At 43.2% G+C, this 15,195-nt stretch overlaps 1 protein-coding gene across 1 annotated transcript; it reads right to left on the reverse strand.

Annotated features, from left to right (window-relative positions):
* Window positions 1-10,071: 10,071 nt before the first annotated feature.
* Window positions 10,072-14,923, reverse strand: PTCHD1 (patched domain containing 1). The gene has a single exon (XM_069639888.1). It carries the CDS (start codon window positions 14,904-14,906, stop codon window positions 13,278-13,280), a length of 1,629 nt encoding a protein of 542 aa, XP_069495989.1. The 5' UTR covers window positions 14,907-14,923; the 3' UTR covers window positions 10,072-13,277.
* Window positions 14,924-15,195: the final 272 nt, after the last annotated feature.

Here is a 15,195-nt window from a genome sequence, read left to right on the forward strand (position 1 = left end):
TTTGGTCCCTCAGATCTTATTTTATAACCGTGAGGCTTCTTCTGGTAGGTCTCCTGTGGGGTGTCGACGTTTCACCTGAGGAAGAAGGTCTCACAATGTCGCTGTGATAGCTTACCAACCTCAGCTCTAGCCTTGGACATATGTGTGCAACTTGCAGTCAAAGGTTTGAATCCCACCATCCACTGCTTCATGTCTACGTGGATTATAATTAGACAACAATTAAATTGGGTAATAGTAGCATATATCTTTGCAAAACTTAGTTGTATGAGTATTAGGAGTCAGCCCAAAGTACTATACAAATTAAAAGTATGATGATACTCATATTAGTGTTGCAGTATCCAATATGCACCTGCCAACATGTTGTATAGTTTTGCAGGATGGTTTCCCGAAACAGACCTTGTCAAATGGTGTTCATAATAATATTTGTTAGCGATCTCAAGCACTGGTTCACGCCTTTTAAGGGTGACCGATGTATCACAATCTTCTTTTAAATGTAATGGCAGGACACAGAGGATTCCTATTATACAGAATAGTCTCTTTTATTTTTTGATAGCAGCAACACATGTATCATTTTACACAAAAACACTCTTCTTAAAAGGTACTACAAACCCTATGAGCCATGTTCCTCGGGGAAGTAGTCCCTTTTCTTTGTCTCTGGTCCATAAGAATGCTCTATACTTCATGCACTTCCTCTTTTCTTGCTGATGCCAGGACAGTTGAGTATTTTGCTCTCATTTCGTTAGAGCTTATGAGAACTTTATTTCTAACCAGTAAGTGGCTAAGCGATATCTGGGTGTATGGAACATCATTTCCATGGTGTGCTGGTGATTACAGCAGGTACTGTTTAATGTGCACAATCTCTGAGCTGCGGGTAAATAAGCCTAGGCACCTGGACGGCTAAAATGGGGTGGCACACTCAACGCTAGCATCAGTGCCAGCATGGTGTAGTAAATTAATACTTGAAGGAAGACAGGAGCCAGGCAGGGTTTTCACCAGGGCTTTATTTTCCTGATAATGCTGGAACTAATCTTGCATAAATACTGTCCAGAATTTCAAAGGCCAACGTGGCCAACTGGGGCTGGGCTGCGGTAGGAGAAACAGTGCAGCTGTAATATTAACTTTGTCCCGTGCTCGGAGGAGCCGGGAGGACGCAGCTGTCCGTGTCCTCAGCTCGTCCCGTAATGCGCGCGTAGCGCGTGGGGGCGGAGCCAAGGGCGCGAGCGAGATCTCGCGAGAGCGGGGCTCTCGCGACATCTCTACACACCTCCCCTTTTCCAATGCGGAACGGGTTCACTGCAACACATAGTCATTGTATCTCACCGGTCTTCTGTGCTCCCTTCGGGGCCTCTCACTGGTTGCAGGGCATGGTCTCTGCTGATCCGGTTCTGGACTCACATTGGGTTCTTCTCGTTCTGTTTCGGTCTCATCTCTTTCTCCATCGCTTCCTTCTGGTTCTCGTTCCTCGTTTCTCCGGTCCTCTCTTTCAGTCTCTAAGTGGGGTGTCTCTGGGGTTCTCGCTTCTTCTTGCCTTCGCTGGTATAATGCTACCCTTTCAAAGTTCCACGTGCGCCCGTCTTCTGTGCGGACATGATTTGTTCCTTTCTGAGTTACCTTTATGGGCCGACTATACCGGGATCCCGTGGCTAGGTCCTTTCTTGGCAGTTTGATTTTGACCCAGTCTCCTTCTTCTATGTTGGGCGCTTGGTTCGTCCCTCTTCTTTCATCACTCCACGATTTCATGCGTGTCTTGTTTCTCTCCATGCGCCATACCACTTCTGTCATGTTAACAGCTTCATCTTCCCTTACTTTCGCCAGCCAAGGTGGAATGAGGGTGGATGCCGCACTCCTCCCTCTCAAGATTTGAACGGGGATATTTGAGTAATTCCATTTGGCGTGAGCCTGTGGGCCGCTATGGCTTCTTTGGTGGTTTTGAGGGGGTCCATTCCCGACGCTGTTGCCAGTTGGATGGCCCCTTTTATGAACCTGTTCGCCCTCTCCACAAGTCCATTTGCTTGGGGGTGATACAAAGCCGCCTTCTTTTGTTTGATGTGGTTCTTTCTTAAAAATGCTTCCATGTCTTTTGAAACTAGTTGCACTCCATTGTCTGTGACGACTTCTTTGGGGAGGCCTTCCCTTTGGAATATCTCAGTGAGCACCTGTATGACCGTCTCTGTGGTTATGTTCGGGACGAACTCGGCTTCCACCCACTTGGATAGATAGTCGACCAGCACTATGCCGTATTTGTGTTCCGTTTCCATCGCCTCCAGGGGCCCTATGAAGTCTATGCCCACTTTGGACCATACTGCTTCTGGTATCTCCGTGGGTATGAGAGGTGCTTGTCGAACCTTCAGTCTTTTGTCACTGTTTAGGCATTCATGGCAGCGCTCAATCATGGCGCGTATTTCATGGTCCATAGACGGCCACCAGTAAGCTTCTCTCACCCTGCGGCGGGTCATCGTGTTCCCGAGGTGTCCCGCATGGGCCCTGCAGAGAATGGTGCGCCTCATTCCTGTGGGGGGGATGATTTGATCAATTTTCATGATTATCCCCTCCGTTACCGACAACTCATCTTGCACCTTCCAATATGGTCTCATGCCTTCCGGCAGCATTTTCTCATTTGGCCAACCTTCTTTGATCGATTTGCGCATCTTGGCCATGGTAGGGTCATTCACGTCTTCTTCTTCCCAGTGTCTCTCACTGAGTTCCAGGTAGTCTGGGGCTCTTATGTCTGAGATAGATGCGACGATGCATTCTCCGTGTAGGAATGTGGTAGCCCTTTCCTTGTTTTCTGGCAGTCTCGACATGCAGTCGGCTTGCGAGTTTTTCCATCCAGAGATGTGATGGATTTCAAATGTGTATTCCTGTAGTTTCGCTGCAATGCGAGCTAGTCTGGGAGTGGATGTTTTGGTGCCTCCCGGACTAAGCATGTGGATGAGCGGCTTGTGATCTGTCACCAGCTTGAACTTTGTGCCCCACACATATGTTCTGAAATGTTCGACTGCCCATGCGCATGCTAGCATTTCCTTTTCAATGGTGGAATAGTTCTGTTCCGCCTCCGATAGTGCCTTCGACGCAAAGGCCACCACATGTTCGGTGTCACCTCTCCTCTGCGTTAGCACTGCTCCTAGTCCGTACGCACTGGCGTCAGTGGTAATGACCGTATCCCACTCTGGGTTAAAGGGTTGAAGACATGGAGCTTTCACGATGTGTTGCTTTATGGTGTCCATCGCCCTCTTCTGGGGTTCACTCCACAAAAATTCTGTCCCTTTTTTGAGTAGATCGCGTAGGGGTGAAGTGGTTTCTGAAAACTTTGGTATGAATTTCGCATAGTACTCAGCCAATCACAGAAAATACCTCACCTCTTCTTTGGTGGTGGGTTCAGGAGCTTTGGTGATGGCTTGCATTAGATTTTGTTTAGGGCTGATGCCCTTTTCCGAAATCTTGTACCCCAGATATTCAACTTCTTTTACTCCAAACGAACATTTCTCGTGACGTAAACGCACCTCTGCTTCTTGTAGTTTGTTGAGAACCACTTTGAGGGTGGTGTCGTGCGTCTGCTTGTCCCTTGCATAAACCAATATGTCATCCTGAAAATATACCACATTTTTGACTTTCCTTAGTAGGACGTCCATCATGCGCTGAAAGGCCGATGCAGCAGATGACAAACCGAAAAGCATTTTGGTGAATTGAAACGTGCCAAATGGCGTGATAAATGCCGTAAGGGGTTTTGATTCTTTGTGGAGCTGTATCTGATGATACGCATTTCTCATGTCAAGTTTAGAGAATATTTTGGCCTCCTTCATTAATAATATGAGTTTGTTTATGCTTGGGAGCGGGTAATTGTCCATGATGACTTCTAAGTTTAGGCTGCGTAGGTCTATGCACACCCTTAATTCCTGTGATTGGGGTTTCTTTATCAGGACGACTGGGCTCAACCCTTCGGACGCTTCTATTTCCTCTATCACTCCTTCCTTCTTCATTTTGTTCAGCTGTTGCCTAAGGGTGTCCCTTGCAGTGGCCGGTACTGGTCTCACCCGGTGCTTGACAGGGACGGCATTTCTTTTGAGCACAATTTTGTGAATACAACTTTTAATGTGCCCCGGCTCCTCTGAGAAAAGTGTTGGGTAATCGCTCTTGACGACGGATTCGCTCCTCGTATGGACTGATAGAACTTGATCTTCTGTGCTGGGATCCAGTGTGATTTTTAGTTTGTCTTGATCATCCCAGCCCAAAACAGCAGGCCCTTCATGGCTGAAGTAGACTCTGGTGATGGTTTCTCTTCCTTTGAATTCGACTTTGCCGTTGATATACCCTAGCAGTTCGACTGATGCCCCCCCAAATACCGTGGGCTTGTGTCGTGTGGTGAGTACTTCCACTTTCTCTTTACCCAGCATGTCTTTGTATGTCTGAAGGGGTAAGATGGTGAGGTCCGACCCGGAATCAGCCATGACCCTTGTCTCTTTTCCATCGATTTTGATCACGCAGTGGGGCTTCTCTCTCCTGGCTCGTGTGCTGTTCACCATTATGACTGTGTGTCTACCCTCCTCATCTGAAGAGGATTCCCTTTCTCTTATGTGTTCTGTGGTGAGGCTTGTGACTTTCTTGTTCCTCCATCGACACACTATCGAGAAGTGACCTATGCGTTTGCAGACGGAGCACTCCTTGTCTCTGGCTGGGCACTCTCTGTCAAATGCCAGGTGTTTGGTGCTGGTGCACCTATGACACTTGAGGGGTTCTTTCTTGCTGTTTCTTGCTTCTCTCGTGTCTGGTGTAAACTTTTCCTTTCTTGGACGGAATCCCACCGCTTGTATTTCGGTGGGAACTTGGGCCCCTGTAAGCTCTTTCCTTCTTACCGCTGTTTCCTCAACTGCTCTGGCAATTTCGACGGCTTTTTCTAACTGTAGCTCTTTTTCGAGGATGAACTTATCTTGGACTTTCCGACTGTTGGTGTGGACGATTAGCATGTCGCATATGCGGTTTTCCGCATTGGTGCCGAAGTTACACAGGGCTGCTAGTTCCCTTAATTTCGTGACGTAGTCATCGACGGGTTCAGACTGTTCTTGTTTTCGAGTGTAAAATCTTATTCTATGGAGTACTGTGTTCTCTTTGCTGGCGAACCTCTTAATGATTCTTCTAACGGCCTCCTTAAACACATTATCATTGTCGTCATCAACTAGTATCGGGGTAAGGCCCTCGAATATTCTTTGCCCTTCCACCCCTGAGGCATTGAGTAGCATGGCCCTGCGTCTCACCGCTGAAAATCCTGATCCACCCCTAGCTTCCACGTACGTCGTGAACAGGGGCTGCCATTGTGGCCAAGGAATGGCAGGCCTACCTGGCGTTTGCAGAAAGGGTGGCGGCGGCGTGGCTCCCTGCATGTTTCTGCGCGGTTTCTCGTGGTGATCCTCGTCGCCAATTTATGTAGTAAATTAATACTTGAAGGAAGACAGGAGCCAGGCAGGGTTTTCACCAGGGCTTTATTTTCCTGATAATGCTGGAACTAATCTTGCATAAATACTGTCCAGAATTACAAAGGCCAACGTGGCCAACTGGGGCTGGGCTGCAGTAGGAGAAACAGTGCAGCTGTAATATTAACTTTGTCCCGTGCTCGGAGGAGCCGGGAGGACGCAGCTGTCCGTGTCCTCAGCTCGTCCCGTAATGCGCGCGTAGCGCGTGGGGGCGGAGCCAAGGGCGCGAGCGAGATCTCGCGAGAGCGGGGCTCTCGCGACATCTCTACACACGGGCATCTGATGCAGGCGTCTGACACACGTTACACCCTTTATTAATGTTCCCCCAATGTTTCAGTTGTTTGTGTGTATGTGTGTCCAGCAAGGAAGCCAGAATGAGCCTTAAGTAAGAAGTCGAGTTAGTGGCAAGGCCCCAACATGTATATAATTCAATAGGGAATGAGGAAAATGTTTTTTTCTTGAAGGCATGTCCAATTTCTCTACCTTGAAGCTGCTTGATAGCAGCGTGGAGGGCTCCTCAAAGTGGATTATCCTGGGGAAGAATAGTTTGATACCCCAAGCCTCTTGAATCTCCATCCTTGACAAACACCGATTTTGCCTCCTTTATAGATAACTCTGTCACTGATGATTAGGCTGCTCAGCTGCTCCACTGGACAGACAGAAAGACGCAGTGGCTCTGCAGGATCTCCAGAGAGGACAAGGATTTGGGGGAAGGGTTCCCCAAAGATGACTGAATGCTGCAAGGTTTCACAGTAGGCACTTTGAATCTCCCTTCCCATATGTTTCACAGTAGTAACTTTGAATCTACCTTCCCATATAATATTTGGTAGACAGATACAACGCTTCTTCCTAAATAGGTTGCTTATTATAAGAGTTCCATGGGCCATGTAAATAAACTTTGTTTCCAACTTTCTCCAGGCCAAACTTGCCAGAAATATTTGGTTCTTTCATTTGGGTTCCCTGGTTGTCTCACAGGAGGCAAAAGAGTTGCATCACAAGTGAGCCGTAGAAAGGACACAGTTTACCTCATCAGAATTCTTAAGCAACTTTTCACTAGTATGGAAAAAAGAAAAAGAGTTTTGAACAGTGGTAAATTTAAGGGAATTGAATACATTCCTGTTTTACAGACACTTCAAGTTGGAGAGATTTAGCTTCTCCAGGAGTTCTTACGCACGGGTGATTGGATGGTACGTTTCGGCCTCAAAGATGCTTATCTGTTGTTCCCAATGTATCCTCCTCATTGCCATTTCCTTCAGTTTGCCTGGGGAGAAAGATCTTTCAGTTCACTTACCACCCATTCAACCCATAATCAGCACTGTGGTGTTTTGTAAAACTGTTGCAACTGGTTGTGGCAGCCCTACGGAGCAAGGGGATACAAATTATTATCTGAATGGATGATATTCTGCTCTTGGCCACATCCAGAGAAATCACATTGAGTCATCTGATGACAGCCCCGGAACTCGTGTAGGGTCTTGAGTTCGTCATAAATTAAAGGAAGTCAGATATCATAACTTCCCAACAAATATTATTCCTGGGACTTTGGATAGACGCATTGAAGGCCTCCAAGTTCCTGCCTCACATGAAAGTAAGGGTCATAAAAATATCTTTATGTTCTATTCTATTCTAACTCGTCATTTCTTGTGAACATTTGGCTTGGATCTTAGGTCTCCTGTCTGTTTCTATGCAGGTCATATTTCCTGGCCTACTATATTTTAAAGCATTTCAATGGTTGAAGATCAGTTGTCTCTGGAAGGTACTGACTTATGCGGACTGGACCCCTAATACTAAGGTAGCCAGATAGGTTATCCACTGTTGGCTCAATCATATGGTAGTACTGGGAAGGAAGGATGATTTTCGCTTTCTTCCCCTGTGTACCATTCCAAATAGACACCAGCCTCGAGGGCCAGATGTGGAGACATTTTATGGTCATCCTTTGAGGAGTCCCAGACATAAATAAATTGTTCAGAACGTCTTTGCAATCATGTGTTTTCTAACATTTTCCCTGCACTGCTCAATCATTCTCAGGATGGGCAATGTCTCAAAGGTCCGATACATGACTGCATGGAAAGAAAAACTGTCCAATTCATTGACAGACTTGGCAAAGACCTTTTCAGAGTTTTGCAGTCCCCCCAAACCATTGTGTGAGCGGAGTACCTTCCAGGAACTCTCGCCTCGGTGGCAGATTACTGCTGACCATATCTGAGAGACTCCAGCAACTGGCGCCTCTTTCCGCCTATCTTTTAGTTTCTTCAGGAGTTTTTGGGGTGCTCTAAACATCAACTTATTTACCTTTGTCTGAATAACCAGTTCCCCTGTTTCTCCAGATGGAGGCCAGCCCCAGACACATTGGCCATGGATGCATTATTTAAGGACACTGGGAACAGATGGCATTTCACTTTCCCTCCTTTTTCTCTCATTCGAAAGGTGTGGCTCCAAGTACATAAACAGTCAGTTGACATTCTGTTAATAACACCCTTTTAGCCGGCTCAGGCATGGTTCTCAATACTGCTGGTATGGTGCTCAGACATCCTGTTTCTCCTCCAGATATAGATAGCTTGCTACTAGATCTGAAAAGACTACCCTATCTGCTCATTCTAGACTGATCTCTTTGACTATTACCATGGAAGATTTCATACTATTCAGATTGCCTCAGGGAAGCCTGTGCCCCAGGCACATGGCATACATATCCACATGGCAGGCGTGGGTTTGTTGGTGTCTACCTAGGTGCCCAATTCCCTTTTTGCCCTCCAAAGTGGACATGGTGAACTTCCTTGGGAGATGGCCCAATCTCTGTCTTACAACACAGCAAATGCATACAGATCAGTGCTTTCATCCGAGCATATCTCTTGCAAGCGTTAACACAATGGCCAGCACTCTTGGTTTGTCATTTGATTAAGGGAATTTTAGTATGTAAACACTGTCGGTCTAAGTACTCTGTTTTATGGGATGTCAACTTAGTTTTGTCCCTAGCCTTGGACTGGAGACCCAATGAGGACCACACGTTACACGCATTATCGATCAAACTGGTCATACTTCTGTGTTTAATCTAATTTAAGAGGCTATTTGATGTCATGGTACTGTATTTGAATGTCTGCAAATTCACGCCATTGGGTGTGGTCAAAGACTGGTTGCAAGCCAGTAACCTATCCCATGCTTCATGATGGTCCCTTTTGTGTGTCGTACACTGTCTCCAAAATTATGCGCAGAGAATGAAGGATCTGAGGGGGGTCAAAATCTCATTTGTTCTTTTCCTGTAGGAATCCACATAATCCTGTTTCAGCTCCCACCTTGTCTAGATGTATCAGATGGTTATTCTCAGGCAGGAGTGCATGTATGTTCGTTTGAAGCTCATTCTGCTAGTGGGGCCATGGCTCCTATAGGTGAGGTTTGAAGACATTTTGAAATCGGCTGATCTGTCCAAAGGATATACTTTTAGCACATTTTATAGTAAGCCGGTAAAGTATGTCTCTTCTTCAGTGTTAGCCATGCTATAAACCTACATAATAGGTAGACTCTCTGCCCTGCCATTCAATGGCGATTTTGCTAGTTTACAATGAAAAAAGCAACATATTATTAAGGGCATGAGGCAAGTATTATCCCACCATAGGAATTCATTATGTTGACTTTGTTTATGTTTTAATCTCCCTCATGAGGTGTTGGTTGTCTTTCAAACTCAGGGTTTGGTTTTGATCCGGGTGCTTTCGGAGATCTCTGAAATATGAACTTAATCTGGTTGGATGCATGAAAAGAGCATGTACAAAGAGGGTGGAGCATTCTTATGGACCATAAAGAGGAAAAAGGCACTACTACTTGGAGGAACGTGGAATCATGGGACTTGTACCCTTAAAGATGAATTTTCTCTGGAAAGAGATACCTTTCTTGCTACTATTAAGAAATAAGAGATTATTCTGAATAACGCTCTCCTCTATGCCCTTAACACAATCTCAACGTTTTCATTGTAAATGAACAAAATCATGATTCCTATCAGTAATACCACTTTACAGAGATTTGTTCTCATTTGTGAATATTATCCCTTAATTCCCTTTGTTTATTGAACCATTAGGGTCTCAAGGACTACTCTGATGTCTTGATGTTGTCAGAAATTGAAAATGATGGACATTGCAATTACATGCTTTTTATCTTGGGGGGACTCTTGGGGTGACCTATGTAGATTGTTTTGGAATGATGCAGAATAGATTGGGAACAGGGCTGGCTGGGGAGCACACATCGGTATAGGCTAGATGGGTGTTGTGAGGATGGCTTAGGATCATACTGCATGTTATTTAGGTCTCTCATTCATTCAAAACTTAGCTATAAGATTTGTAGGTTATTATTGAGTTTACCAAGGAGAGTGCTTTTCTCAATTGTCTTTATAATGTCGGTAATTGGTCTCACTTACCCAGCAGGCCACTGTTCTTACAGTTTAGAGTGAGAGGTTGTTTCTTGATGTTTCTTCCCTAAGGTTAAAGAAATGATTCACTACAGCAGTGTAGGGGTTGACAACCTTATATTTCTTCTGAGATTTTCAACACAATGTTTCGCTGGTGCTTTTGGCAGCACTGAACCTGCCCCTGCCCTTCCCCCACGTTCTGATAAACCATCTTTCTCACTCCCTTGTAATACCCCGTGTTTTACATCACTCTTCCCGTCCCTTCCACTGCAAAGGATAACTGTGAGCCTGCTATGCTGCCTCCCAGCCTTGTTTGCCAATTTATTTCTGATTTCCCTGCCCTATTATCACTTCCAGGCTCTCTTTTGTCCCAGCTTTGCTTTTTCCCATTCCTGCTCTCCTATTTATTGCTTCCTCGCTACTCACATCCGATATATCTAAGCCATGCCCCATCTTGTGTCAGCAGCAGTTTATGTTTTTGTTTGGTTTGCTCCTAAGCCTATACATACTTTATTGACTTTTCATTATTTGTATCTACCTTCCTATGCCCTTGTCCACTGTCATTCTAATCTGCTACACTAAGAGTGCATGGGAGCTGTTTGGCTATTTGTTGTATATTGCTGTATATTGTATATTTGTACCGTGTAAATGGAGAAATCTGAATAAGGTGTATTCCTATTACTACATTAACCCAGAGGTAGACCACTCATATCCCCCTCTAAAATTGGGTAAACTCTACTCATAATCCATTGCTGGTATTCCTTACTACTGCCTTACTGTACATGTGCCTGCTTGCATTGGATTTTGAACTGCAACCCAAGCAACTTGTGAATATTGAAGGGCAATGCTTATAAACATCCAGTGACTCACAAATAGTTGTGAATCAATCTGGGTGTAGCCAACCAAATAAATAGTCCTCTTCTGAGTCCTGCAACATCCCTCGTCGCAAATATTTTCTGTAAAGTGATGCTGCATGTAGCCTGTTACTCAGAGCAGTTCTGTATATTTTCCTTTGTCTTTGTAGTTGTTTGCCCAAACTATAAATAGAAAAAAATACTCTTTCTTTGTCTAGAGAGGGAGGGAGGCTCAGTTGGAAATTGACACATGATTTTCAAATGAACGCTTTAGTAGGCCTGCCAGAAATAGATCGAAATCAAATGTTTTCTATTTTTTATTGCAAGAAGGCAACTGCCCAAAAAGTAGAAAAGTACCGAGCCATGTGGCAGAAATCAGCTTGCCCTCCACTGCTGGACTCTTATATCCTTTAGAACTCAACACTTTTTCAGATAAATCACCCAAAAATTAAAGGTTTGGGAGAGCTGAAATCACCATTGAATATAACATATTGCTTTTTTGCTTCCTCTCATATTTATGCAGTTTCCAACTCTTTCTTTCTGAACAGTTCACTCATTTCTGCTTATCTGCCTATCTATACCTCACAGACTCACACTCTCTGTCACTTTCTTGCTGATATATCTCTTACTTCTTTAGTTTTCCAGCATAATGATCTCAATCATTCTCTATTTCTTGTACTGTCCTCATTATTTCAATCACTTTCCTATCGCTATTAATCTATACGGTCCACTGAGGGCTTGCTTCTCTCCGATTCTTCTGACTTATTACGCCTCTGCTCTTCTTTTGTTTCTTCCCTGAACTTGTCCATTACTGATGGTTGTGTTATGTTTTATAATATTTATTTGACTTGTTGATTTGATCTTTCTAAAAATAATGATCAGTGTTGGAGCTGTGATAATTTGCGCTACCAAGGGTTATCAAATATTGTATGTATTGCATGTATAATAGATTGTAATGCTTTTCCTTGGTTGTTGACAACATAAGACAATAAACAACTGGTTCCACTTTAAAAAGGCACATTTTAAATTAGATTGGGAGATCAATGTGGTGTTCTCCACTATTCACAACCACCTATCATCTGAATCACGGCAGAAGGCTTACACACAGTGGCATCACCCCATTGAAAGACTGCAACTTCCCTGTTTTAACAATGTTGGTCAAATGTGTCATATGGGAAAGATGAAAGGAAGAAATTCCTCATGAACAACATTCGCATAGCTTTAGTTACTGATATTGTTGAATAAAGAGTTTTTACCTTAAAATGAAGCAAAATCCAAGTTTTGGTACCTTATATTGGACTAACAAAATATTATGTAAAGATGGTAGTTCTATAAGCTTTCAGAGTCCCAGAGAATTCCTAATCATGTGGTGGTCACAGGACAAAAGGGAGGGAAATACCAGTTAATTTCTACAAAATCCTTTGAGGAAAAAGGCACTTTTCACTGCAATTTATTACCTAAAACAAAACTTTTAAATGGCAACAAAATGGACTTAAAATGTGATGTGTAATCAAGAAAGAAGAAAACAATTCTTGAAAAAGTGTAGTTAATCTTCAACCTTTCAACACTTTTTTTTTCTCTCAAAATATTTCCCCATATTTTCTTGTGATGTAATCTGAGTGGTCTTCACTAGCATAACCTTTTCCATGTTGGTGGGCTCTACATTTTAGATCTAAGGGTTTTCTTGAGTCAAAAGAAAAGAAACATAATTTTGATGAAAATATTTTCAGGAAATATATACTTAGGGACTCATTCACAGAGCGTTTTCCAATGGGGTTTTGCCATTATAAAACGCTTCTGTGAATTAGGCCCTCATTAAATAAACCAGTCTAAATTTCTGTTGTTCGATTTTCTCAGGATTTACAAAATACAGAACACTCATGCTTTACTTTTGAAGAAGCAACAATGCACCAATGCTTAAGGTATCTGCAAAGCACATGTGCATATATCATGCACAGATGACCATCCCCAAAATGAACCTTCCCCTTCAAATATTTGCTCACACAGAGTTGGAGAAACTACCTGACAAAAATACTTCACTAAAAATGGAGGGTTTTCCTTCCGTAGATTGATGTTGATTGTTATTAGAAATTAATTCACAGTAGTTGCATAAACAATTTCGCTTAAAAATGTGATTATGTGGCTGTGTTTGGTGAGAACAGTAACAGTGGGCTTGTTTTCTTGAGTTATTGCTCTGCAGAACCTTTGCAAAACTCTTTGTCTGATCAAACATTTTGCAATACTTCAGCCTTGTCAATTGACCTTTCAGTCTGCATGGTCTCAGTAAAAATAATTGCTCTGTTGCTGCACTTCACTGAAAGCAAAACACTGCTTGATCTGCCAAATCTGAATCTTAATTCAATTAACTAGCAACCTCTCACGTGAACCCATAAAAATAGGTCTTTCAGTACCCTTTCCGTCCGCAAGTTACATTGGTGGTGTTTTTTTCTCCCATGATTGATGTATTGGATACACTATACCTGCTTTTTTTTTTAATACCCCTCATTAAAGTATTCCCTCCGTAAGACCTAAGGTGAAAAAACAATAAACAACTGACTAAAATTGTCAGACTGTTGTAATTTGGTCAACCACTCGAGTACTGTCCAAGTCCACCATTTCGACACACTCAATTTCCTCTCGATTTTCTGGATTTGTCTTTTCTTTCCGTTTTTTCTTTGAGGGCGGCACAAATGTCAGTATCACAGGTAAGATGGCAAAGCAGTGAAAGAAGGTCACAAATGCTATTAAAAACAAGCACCTGAACAGTGTATGGGTCAAGTTTGAAGGCACGGCTGCAAGAGGAATCAGACCAACAGTATAGCAGAGGTAGCTCTGTAAAATCGCTACCCCATGCACTTCGAGGGCATTTTTTACCCATTTAGTTCGTGTGAAATCTTTGCCAAGAATAAAAGTTGATATGAGTGGTGCACAGTTGTCGACTGTGTAGTTAATTCCGTAAATTAAGCACAACACCGAAATGCAGTCCAGTTTAACATTCCAGAGTGTCATGAACCCTATCACTCCAAATTCAACAGAGACAACAGTCAGAGTAATCCAGAAATTGATAAGCGAGCTTGCAACAAGGAACGCAGAGAAGAATGAAATGAATAAAGCACTGATGCAGGAATTCTGCAGGGGGGCACCCACAGAGGAGGCGTAACGATCCATGTACACAAATGATGGGTTGAAAACAATGAATTTCACTTTGGACGTGAGAGAAAGCTTCCTCAGTGTTTCCAAAAGATCGTATAGTTCTTCCCTATTTGTTTCCATTGTCTTGGCCACCAAGAACATCCTGGATGCCACAACATCCACGTCGTTGCTGTATTTTTTCGGAATGATGATGTCCTCTGAAAAGTGGGCATACCTTGGAGTTTTCAAGAACGAGTATCTCAGCGTATCCGTGAAATTCTTTTTGGGCAATCCAGTGGACATATTAAGTTTTCTAAGGTAATTCAAGTAGCTCTCAAACCATGATATCCGAACAAACCCTTTGGTGTACTCAAGCACGTCTTCCTGTACACTTGTGTTCCAGTACTCTATCGATTCATAGATGTAAAAGCCGATGACAGGGCTGTAATTGCCAAAATATTTTTGTTGGGCTGATGTGTAGGTAATGGTTCGTGTGTCAGTTGCTACAATGTTACTTAGGTCGGACCCTTCATTGACCTGCAGGTAGCCCATTAAGGCAAAGGAAATATAAACTAGATAAAAGAGGACTACAAAAGGCTTGACATATGTGTTCGTGATCCAGTCACAGTAGTAGTGTTTAAGGAAACAAACTAAAAGATGACTTTCGTAAGAGTTTGTTTCTTCTGAGTCTGCTGTGTCTTCGCTGAACTTGGCTGTCATTAGTATGCGGTACCATGCAGGTTTTTGTTGCAACACCTCTGGTTTGGGCACCTTTCTGCAGAATATGCTATGCTGGTAGTTGTTTTCTATGTAACCAGTAAAAACCAGGATTGAACCGTAAAATGAGAGGATGTAGAGGTAGTTGAAGAAAATTGCTATGCATGAATTATGACAGAAAATCCTCACGGCTTCTATGTTGGTAAATGGACTAGCTCCTATACCAAATGTCACGAAGTACATGGCTGTCGTGAGAGAGTATGAGATCATGGATTCAGCATAAACTTCGGCTGCTCTCTCTTTCACGTGCTGATCTTCTCGGGTTTTCCTCCAGGAGGACAACATTTCAAATGTGCCATACAACCCATGCCCTGAAAGGAAAACAAATCAATAGATTAGACTTCTTTTTCAACTTTATCAGACAACTTGATTAAATATTGATGTATAAGTGACTTCATGTGTACATTGTACTAAGACAAATCAAGTGTCAAAAGCAAACTAAAATAACGTTCATTTTTAAGGAAGGGTAATCTTAGCTGTTGTTCATGAATACACCTGCAAACATTACTTTCATTAAGCCATTGGATATAGTGTAATGAAATTCGTAACCCGTGGAAATGTGAAAAACACCTTC

This window comes from Ambystoma mexicanum, chromosome 7q, assembly GCF_040938575.1.
Source record: "Ambystoma mexicanum isolate Mex_15411 chromosome 7q, UKY_AmexF1_1, whole genome shotgun sequence".
Taxonomy (NCBI): Eukaryota; Metazoa; Chordata; class Amphibia; order Caudata; family Ambystomatidae; genus Ambystoma; species Ambystoma mexicanum.

Coding starts and splice junctions, on each gene's coding strand:
- PTCHD1 (XM_069639888.1), bottom strand. CDS start 14,906: ATGTTGTCCTCCTGGAGGAAAACCCGAGAAGATCAGCACGTGAAAGAG.